This window comes from Olea europaea, chromosome 12 (genome assembly GCF_002742605.1).
Source record: "Olea europaea var. sylvestris chromosome 12, O_europaea_v1, whole genome shotgun sequence".
NCBI lineage: Eukaryota > Viridiplantae > Streptophyta > Magnoliopsida > Lamiales > Oleaceae > Olea > Olea europaea.
Window position 1 is genome coordinate 13,762,454 of NC_036248.1, and position 10,840 is coordinate 13,773,293.

The window sequence follows — 10,840 nt, forward strand, 5'->3', positions numbered from 1 at the left end:
TGTATGCTCAAGTTTGTACACGTCTAGACATAGCATTTATTGTTGGAATGCTAGGCAGATATTTAAGCAACCCTGGAATGGATCATTAAAAAGCAGCCAAAAGGGTTATGAGGTATTTAAAGAGAACAAAGGATTACATGCTCACATATAACAGATCGGATCAGTTGGAGATCATAGGGTACTCCGATTCTGATTTTACTAGATGTCAAGACAGTAGAAGATCCACATCAGGCTATATCTATATGCTAGTTGGAGGAGCTATTTCCTGGAAGAGTGCCAAGCAGACACTCACAGCTTCTTCTACCATGGCCATAGAGTTTGTAGCATGCTATGAGGCATCTAACCAGAAAATATGGCTGCGAAACTTTGTCACTGGGCTGCGCATTCTGAACGGCATAGAAAGACCACCAAAGTTATATTGTAACAATAACTTGATGGTTCTGTATTCCAACAACTATAGGAGCACATCTAAGTCAAAACACATTGATATTAAATTCCTGGTTGTGAAGGAAAGAGTACAGAGTGGACAAATTTTCCATAGAGCACATTGGGACGAACTCCATGATTGCGGATCCGCTTACTAAGGGATTGCCACCCAAGGTCTTTCATGAGCACACTGCTGGTATGGGTGTCAAATTTATTGAGGATATCGTGTTTTAGTAGGAGTTTGTATTCTTATTGCTTTATGTTTAATTGGACACATTTGTGTATTTGGATAATTTCTGTACAGAAATAAAGTATTCAGTTCATTTCACTTTGTTATTATATTCAGTATTGATCTCACTTAAGAAATAAGGTTGGATCAGTTGGAAATAAACATGTTTGGATCATATAATATGTAATTTTCATGCTACGCTCCCATGATTGATCTATGTCATTTGGTTGTATAGGTGTACGTGACCATTGATGGATTTAGTCACGTTAAGTGTGACGAAAATCACTTTGATCCTACATCAATATGACTAATGGACGAGATTGTTTGGAAATACCCTTAATAATGATAGCAAATTTTGTGCTTATAAGGTTGTGCACATTTAAAAAATTACATGTATGCCCCAGTGGAAGATTGTTGGAAAAATTTCATCAATTGGGGCCACACATGTATATGATTAAAGTGTGCGTTGCTATCTTATAGTTTTAGTCCATTAAAGTGATCCAACAAATTTAATTTTGGATTAATGGGTATCAATTATTATGGGATTAAAGTGTAGAGGCTGGCTAGTTGTTTTAAATTGATGAGGGGCCAATTTAAAACAAACAAAAGATGATAACTGCCTATAGTTATTTATCATGGGGTCATGGTCCCCAATTGACGTGATATTCCATAACCTCTGCATCCCATCAACAGAGAGTTTTTCAAGAATTTCAAGGGAAATCACGAATCAATTGGAAGATTGTAGCCCGTTTGACGCCGGGTAGGATATTGATTATCCTATTGACTTATTGTAGCAGATGATTTGCAAGAAAAGAAAGAAAGAAAAAGCCCAAAAAACCAGAGAAAAGACTCTGAATTCAACTCAATATTATTAATAATGCAGAATGATGAAAACTAACCCCACAAGCCGGGTTAAATAGCTGCAAAATACGAAATTATGGGAAAATTACCAAAAATGGCAAAATCCCAAAATTATACCAAAATAAAATATTAAGTAAAAGAAGTAAGTTGCCAAAAATTTGGCTCAATTCGAGTTTTCTAACATATGGAAAAAAGGAAACGAAATATTACCATAAATAGTAAAAAATAACTTAAAATTGAATTTTGAAAAGGAAAACAGTGAATTTTGGGCTCGAAATTGACGTCCACCGAGCATAGCTAGGTGACCACGACGTGCGCGCCGAAGAGAGCTTTCCGAATTGGGGTCATAATAGCGATTCCGATAACCGTAGCCAAAGTTATGGCCAAATTACCAAAAACGCGTCAAATTCTCCCAATTAAGGAAATAATGGTGATTCACTTTCCATCTTTGCGTCGATCCGCCATCTCATGGTACCTTAGCACCATCATCATGTTATCTGACAAATCAGCATCACTCGACTCGGATCCTCCTGCATTAGTCGCCCCGGGTTGGAAAGAACTCACCCTCGAGTTCAAAGTAACTTCATCGGACTCCATAAAACAAGGGCCTAGGTGTTTTACATTGAAGACGTCAGAGGTCTTCAAATGGCTCGGGAGGCGCAATCTATAAGCATTATCATTTATCTTCTGCAGCACTTCACAAGGTCCAATCTTCCGCTCCTTTAGCTTATTGTATTCCCCAGCTGGAAAACGATCACGAGTTAATACAGCCCAAACAAAATCACCAACATCAAACAACACCTGGCGTCGATGACTATCTGCCTGAAGTTTGTACTTAGTATTACTATCCTGTATGGACAGCTTCACCTGCTCATGGATACCTCGAAGATGTTCAGCCATCTCATTAGCTTTGTTATTGAAGCGACCCACACGTGGAATTGGAGCCAAATTAAGTACTCCGGATGGGTTTCGACCATAGACAATTTCAAAAGGACTCAGTCCGGTGGTTCTATTCCTCGACCGGTTATAAGCAAACTCTGCTTGAGGTAATGCCAAATCCCACTGCTTCGATTTAGTCCCGGCTAAGCTTCTCAAAAGATTTCCTAAGCTCCGATTCACCACCTCAGTCTAACCATCCGTTCGGGGATGGTATGCGCTACTAAAATTCAATTTCGTTCCAAGTTTCTCCCACAAACTCCTCCAGAAATGACTCATAAACTTAGTGTCACGATCAGAAGTAATTGACTGTGGAACACCATGTAAACGCACAATCTCTCTGAAATAAAGATGAACAATCCGAGTAGCATCCATTGTCTTCCGACAAGCCACAAAATGAGCCATCTTTGAAAATCTGTCAACCACAACAAGAATGGAATCCATCGCCCGCTGTGTACGAGTTAAGCCCAAGACAAAATCCATACTGACATCAAACCAAGGAGCTTCAGGTACGGGTAATGGTGTGTACAATCCGGCATTAGTAAGAGCCCCTTTAGACCGCTGACATACATAACACCGCTCCACATAATGTGCCACATCACTGCTCAACTTGGGCCAGTAATAATCAGAAGAGACCAATGCCAATGTCTTGTCTCGCCCAAAATGTCCTTCGTTATGAAGTTCACTAATAATCTGCTGCCTTAGTGAACAATCCGGAATGCATAACTGCAATCCATGAAACAGGTAACCATTATGTAAAACAAAATCATGTTGGTGATTATCAGTTACCTCCCAAATTATCTTCCCAAATGAAGGATCCGCAGCATACATATCAGGAAATGCCTCAAATCCGACAATCTTAGTGCTCATGGTGGTGAGGAGTAATGTGCGACGGCTTAATGCATCTGCTACTCGATTCAAACTCCCTGCTTGATGCCTGAGTGTGAAAGTAAACTCCTGCAAGTACGCCACCCACTTTGCATGTCGCCTACTCAGCTTGTGCTGACCATTGATGTACTTCAAAGCCTCATGATCAGTAAAAAGGATGAACTCCCTCTATACCAGGTAATGGCGCCAATGCTTTAGAGTCTGAACTATGGCATAGAACTCTAGGTCATAAGTGGAATAATTTTTCTTCGATCCCGATAGCTTCTCACTAAAAAAGGCTACTGGACGTCCCTCCTGACTCAGAACACCACCAATGCCAACTCCAGACGCATCACAGTTTACCTCGAACACCTTTTCAAAATTCGGAAGTGCCAAGACTGGGGCCTCCGTCATCTTCTGCTTAACCAACTGAAAGCTAGCCTCTACCTCCTCAGTCCATTGAAAATCACGCCCTTTAAGGCACTCTGTGATAGGAGCAATCAAGGTACTAAAGTTTCTTATGAATCAACGATAGAAGGATGCCAATCCATGGAAACTCCTGACATCGTGCAAAGTTTTTGGTTTCGGCCAATTCAAAACTGCCTCAATTTTGGATTGATCTGCATGAACACCATCAATAGACACAACAAAACCCAAAAAAGTTACAGAAGTTGTGAAGAAAGAACACTTATGTTGATTGATGAATAAGTGCTCTGTCCTCATTACATCAAAGACAGCACGAAGATAATTAAAATGTGACTCCCATGTCAGACTATAAATAAGTATGTTATCAAAATAAACTACCACAAACTTCCCCATGAAGGGCCGTAAAACCTGATGCATAAACCTCATAAAAGTGCTGGGTGTGTTGGATAGTCCAAAGGGCATGACCATCCACTTGTACAACCCATGCTATGTCTTGAACGCGGTCTTCCACTTATCTCCAGGTCTGATTCTGATCTGGTGGTATCCACTTTTAAGGTCAATTTTAGAGAAGACCTTAGAACCGGACAATTGATCCAACATGTCGTCCAAACGGGGAATTGGAAACATGTACTTCATTGTAATCCTGTTAATTGCGCTGCTGTCAACACACATACGCCATGACCCATCTTTCTTCGGCACTAGGAGAGCAGGAACTGCACAAGGACTCATACTCTCACGAATGTAGCCCCTTTCCAATAATTCTACCACCTGTCGCTGCAACTCTTCAGCTTCCTTGGGACTGAGGCGATATGCTGGTCGGTTTGGTAGACTCGACCCCGAAATGAGGTCGGTCTGATGTTGAATGTCCCTCATAGGTGGTAGTCCTGGAGGAAGATCCTCCGGCATCAAGTCAGAAAACTCCATCAGTAGTTGCTGTACTTCTGCTGGAAATTCTGAATCCACATTCGCTATACTATTTTCATGAGGCATTAAAGTATATACTATTTTTTCACGCCCAACCTCAACCAAGAACCTGGACATCGAAAGTAGATTAGGGTTTTTAACTACCGGGGCAGGGATGTTCCCTTCTCTGCGAGGCGCCAAAACAATTCTCTTCCCTTTGATGCTAAGAGAATAAGTATTCTTCCCATCATGGATAACACTGTGATCATACTACCAAGGTCGTCCCAACAAAACATAACACGCATCCAGTGATACTACATCACACCAAGCATTATCAAAATATTTTTTTCCAATCGAGAAAGACACTAAGCATTGTTTTTCTACCGTTACCTCACTGCCTTTATTCAGCCAAGACAACTTGTATGGTTTGGGATGACGATCCATCTTCAGTTGCAGTTTCTCGATAGCCTCCTCAGACACTATATTCTCACAACTGCCACTATCAATTATCAGCTTACAGACTTTATCAGCAACTGTGCAGGTTGTGTGGAAAACGTTGGTCCTCAACCAATCATCCCCTGAGTCGCCCTTGGGAGTCAGCAGGCTCTTTCGAACGACCAGGGTCTCCTGACCATCTCCATATAGCACGTCCTCATCTTCACCCTCATCATACACGGGTTCCCCAACTTCCTCAAACTCCTCTATCATATCCTCCTTAATCAGAAGATTTTTATTCTTCTGACCAGCAGGCTTCCTGCAATAAGTCGCACTATGCCCCTGTTCACCACACCTAAAGCACTTAATACTTGAGCTGGAACTATCCCGCTGTGGCTAATAAGCAGGACGAGATTCTTGAGGGCGAACTGGCTTACTTCCTTTACCTCTGACCACTGGTCTCCTACTTTGCTGTTTCTCTACTGCAAGTGCTCGCTGATATGCCTCAGAAATTGTCCACAATGAATGAAGGCTGAGAACATCCTGTAGGGGCTGCCTTAATCCCCCCAAATATCGTTCTACCATCTGCTCCTCCGTCTCAGATAAATCATTTCGAGCCACCAACTGATATAATTCTTCAGTATAATCATTGACTGATCTTGCGCCTTGCCTTAGTGAATGAAGCCTCTGAAACAAGGTTTGAGTATAGCCGAAAGGGAGGAAGTGCCCTTTTATCTTCTTCTTCATCTTCTCCCAGTTAGTAATTTTAGATTTCCCCTGTCGCTCCCGTGAACGCTTCAACTGTTCCCACCATGCAGATGCCCTACCTTTGAGTTTGATGGCGACCAGTTTCACTTTGACACGATCTGGAACTTCCTTATATTCAAAAATTCGCTCCACTTCATTCAACCAATCAATAAATCCTTCAGCCTGCAACGTACCAGAACACTCGGGCAGATCCACTCTGAAATCGAGATCTACATGACGATCCTCCCGTCTACGATGCTCCCAAACTCGAGCACGATGGTGATACGGGTTTTCGAAACTGGTATCGGAATCGTGACCTTCTACATCATGATTACCGAACTCCTGCTCCGCCAAACATTGGGTTAACTCTGCAACTTGTCTCTGCAAATCTTCAATCGTCATATCCTGAATATTACGATCACGGTGTTGGACTTCCTCAATCGAAACCTGTCCTCGACAACCACGACCACGTCCACCAACCATTATAACTGATGGAATTTATCTCCCAAGAAGATGCTGACGCTCTGATACCAACTGACGTCGGGTAGGATAGTGATTATCCTATTGGTTTGTTGTAGCAGATGATTTGCAAAAAAAGAACGACAGAAAACGCCCAAAAAACCAGAGAAAAGACTCTGAATTCAACTCAATATTATTAATAATGCAGAATGATGAAAACTAACCCACAAGTCGGGTTAAATAGGTGCAAAATACGAAATTATGGGAAAATTACCAAAAATGGCAAAATCCCAAAATTATACCAAAATAAAATATTAAGTAAAAGAAGTAAGTTGCCAAAATGTTGGCTCAATTCGAGTTTTCTAACATATGGAAAAAAGGAAACGAAATATTACCATAAATAGTAAAAAATAACTTAAAATTGAATTTTGAAAAGGAAAACAGTGAATTTTGTGCTCGAAATTGACGTCCACCGAGCATAGCTGGGTGGCCACGACGTGCGCAATGAAGAGAGCTTTTCGAATTGGGGTCATAATAGCGATTCCAATAACCGTAGTCAAAGTTATGGTCAAATTACCAAATACGCGTCAAATTCTCCCAATTAAGGAAATAATGGTGATTCATTTTTCATCTTTGCGCCGATCAGCCATCTCATGGTATCTCAGCGCCATCATCGTGTTATCTGACAAATTAGCATCACTCGACTTGGATCCTCCTGCATCACCGTTCAAAATCATTGTTAATTTATGGATCAAGGTACGCTTCCGCTTTCTTGTTCTGTTTTATTCAACGTGGAGCATTATAATTTTTGTAAAATGATCTGTTGATTCCTTTCAAATATGAAATTTCAAAATTCTATCACACATTTGATTGTGGTTCTAAGTCAGTCAAAAACATGATTTTTATGGAAGTAATTTTCTTAACTCACGAAATTCATTTTCTGGAATTGGATGTCGAGAACTATTGAGTCAAATGGTGGCGAGCACATAATTTAAAAGTTGAATCATATTTTATTATTAAGTTATGGTGTAATTAAATGAAAGATGAAATTAAATGAAGGGACAATTACTTATAAACCTACAATTAAAAACTAATTTTCATAAATAATGATAATTATTTTAAATTTCACATATCAAGCGGTAATTGAATTTTAGTAATTATAATTATTACAATTTTAATTATAGCTAATCTACGGAGGGTGTATTCAATTGAGATTTTTAATGACTTTTTGATATTTAAAAAGTTTAGGGGTATTCAATTGAGATTTTTTGAGACTCTCTAAAAGTCATGGTGTATTCAATTAAAACTTTTATAGACTTTTAAAAAGTCTCTAAAAGTTACGGTGTATTCAATTAAAACTTTTTAGAAATCTCTATAAGTCTTACGGTATTCAAATTTTAATGACTTCTAGAGACTTTTATAAAAGTCTCTGATATACTAATTTTTAAGCAGAAAGTACTCATATAATATCTTAAAATTTGTCTCTCATTAATCACGAGATTTTGGGAGACTTTCACAAACAAAAAAAAACAAAAAAATTCTTTCAATCTTTCTTTCCTTTAATCTTTTATGGACATGTATAATTAAAATTTATTTTTTATTTATTATATTCCATTTATTTTTCTTTCTCTCTCTTATTATTTATCTCTATTTCTATAAAAAAATATTAAATTGGATTCTTATAACTTTTTTTTCTTTTTTCATTCATTTTTTGAGAAAAATACCTTTTTTATTAAATTATAAATATTTATAATTAAATTTAAATATATTAATTTTTTATTTATTTTTAAAAGTATACTATACTAATAATATTAAATCCTATATATATGTGTACTTTTGATTATTAATTATTTAATTAAAGTGTTAAATTTTTATTTTTTCAAATTCTTTTTTATTATATGGGAAGAAGAAGTGGAAGTAAAATGGGAATTATGGAAATTAACATCTCGTATGTGAGAATCTCACACCTGATCCATGTTAATTATATTTCAAATGAAAGTTTTCAAAAATCTTTTAAATTCCACAAAAATTTATAAAATTTTAAAATGAAATTCCATAGAAATCTACGAAAGACTTCCACTAATTCCATACAAATTTTAAAAAAATTCACGAAATCTACAAAAATCATCAGTTAAAAAAAGTCCATCAAAATTTTCAAAAATATTCACCCAACTTTATTTTCGAGCCCTATACATTTTTTGACCCTCTTCGTTCTTTTTCTTTATCGCCCTCTCTACCCACCCACGAATCTTCTTTCGGGAGAAGAACCGCTGTGCACAGTGGCGAACCGTTGCGAACATAGTAGTCTTTCGTTGAAAAAACCAAAGTTCGATCTCCAACAAATAGGAGTTCAGCACCGCCATCTATGACAACAAGGTAGGCATCAAGAACACTGAGTCCAAGTTCACAGTCACGCACCGCGATATTCCTTTGGGTCGGTGAACCATTCCCGGGTTTTATCAACCCGTTCATAGCGTCAGGCAGGTCGAGACTGCTATTGCTGTCAATTAGGTCAGCTTGCTTCAGACTGATGCTGCTAATTTGATAATTGCTACGGCGGTGAGAGCTGCTCCATCGCGCCAAATGGTGGTTTTTGATATGCAAATGATGGAGGTTTTTTTTTTCTCTGTCTCAAATTTGTTGTTTAGCCAGAGTTTTGGGAATGATTTGTTGGTGTTTTGTAAATGGTGTCAGTGATTTTTTGATTTGTGGGTGGTGGTCATGTTGTTGTTGGTAGTGGTGTAGGCGACAATGGATTTATTGTTGGTGGTGCATGTGATCGTGGTGAGGTGGTGGTGTGCGTTTGGTTCTTGACGTTGGGAATGGCGACGGTGCCAAAGTGGTGGTGGCTATGGCAACCGGGTGTAACCAAGTCTATCTTCATTGTGCTTGTCTGTGACCAAATCTATGTTAACTTTGACTATGTGTGATTTGGTTACATATAGACACAAATTAAACTTCACAATTAGTCACAGATAATAGAGGACAGTGAAAGTAGTGAATTTGAATTGAAGATCGTAGTGGTGTTGCATTGGAGGTGATAGTGGTGGTAACTGGTGGTGCGGGTCTATGGTGTGTGCAAATTTATTAGTGGTCTATGTTACCAAGTATGTGTTTATTGGTAATGGTTTGATCAAATCTGTGTCAATTTTGACCATTTGTTACTTGATTACATATCGTCACAATTAAGATTAATGTGGTCATAGTTAGTACCGGATAACACATATTAGTAGCTCGGTTACATACAGTCACATATTATACGATTACAGACGATCACATTGAAGACAAATTCGATCACCATTAGTCATATATAACATATGCATGGTCAAAGGGGTAGGGTGGTAGCTCCATGGCAGGCCTGTCCTGTTGGTTCGAACCCTAAAACTAGTTCTTAGAACTGCTACTTTTCAAGGATCATTTGACTTCCAAATGCACAAAATACCACCGTACCTTTTGAAGACAATATTTTTAAAAATTGTGCATATGTCAAGCTTATCGTGAAATCATGTATTGAATACAATACCTGGCTCAAAGCTGTCAAGGAATGTAGCCCATCGGTGTTCCAAAGGCATTTTTGTTGGATCAGACAAGACAGGCCCTGTTAAAAGCATTGTCTTCCCGTTTTAGTTTCCTACATGATCATACAAGGGCCCTTCTAACTCACTGCATGTTCTAATAGAGATTGCATAGTAGTTTCTCATGGTGGTCATTATACAATCATTGAATGTTATTCCATAGTCAAATTCCATAAAAATAAGTGACAATGATCGTACCTCGTGTCTGTATAATACAATCGTTGAAGAAGTTGGGTACCCGGCTAAGGGTTCCATTAATTCTTCATTGGATACTGAACCGTCTTTCGTACTTTTTCGTGCAGGGACAAGAGCTATGGTGATAGATGCTGCACACACAACATTGCAACACATAGTTTTGAATCCGATTTCTAAAGCTAATTCAGGTATCCAATGCACAGTATCAAAGAAAATGAAATCCAGCTTCAATTCATGAAGCTTTTGATTAACTTCATCGCGTGTAAGGTCCATTGCATAGATAAGGGTATCTCGGTGGCTGTCTCGACCCCGGGAGGAAGGCCTTTAACTTGAGTAATAGAAATTCCATAAAAGGTGATAAGTTCGAAATGGAGATTGGCATTTTATAACTGAGGTTGAGCCTTTTTAGGCAATAAGAATGAGATTTTATGACCCCTTTGAGCAAGCTCCTCGGAGAAATGGAGAAATGGTGTCATATGGCCAAAGGCAAACCATGGGAACATGGCTATATGAAGCTTAGACTGCGCCATTTTGCACCCTCCTTTTTGTTGAAGGTTAATTGTCATATGTTAATGTCCGATTAGTTCAGTTAGACTGAATCATAGATACTAATTTCAAATATCTTCTCCATATTTTCTGATTTTTAGTTAGTCAAAGGTAGTAAGAATTAGTGGCAATAAATGTGATGTTATTTGAGGATTTTTAGCTATTTTCAGTTTGTTTGTAAGCCTATAAATAGGCATTTTTATTTCTGGAATAAATAAAAGAACAAACCAGTATT

General features: G+C 38.5%; 1 protein-coding gene and 1 pseudogene across 1 annotated transcript; both read right to left on the minus strand.

Annotated features, from left to right (window-relative positions):
• Positions 1–4,231: 4,231 nt before the first annotated feature.
• LOC111406641 lies at positions 4,232–6,313 on the minus strand. Its single transcript, XM_023036030.1, has 4 exons — positions 6,025–6,313; positions 5,513–5,982; positions 5,039–5,425; positions 4,232–4,918 (listed from the first exon to the last, which is right to left on the minus strand). The coding sequence occupies exons 1-4, from the start codon at positions 6,311–6,313 to the stop codon at positions 4,232–4,234; spliced, it is 1,833 nt and encodes a 610-aa protein (XP_022891798.1).
• Positions 6,314–9,402: 3,089 nt separating this feature from the next.
• LOC111405761 lies at positions 9,403–10,840 on the minus strand (annotated as a pseudogene).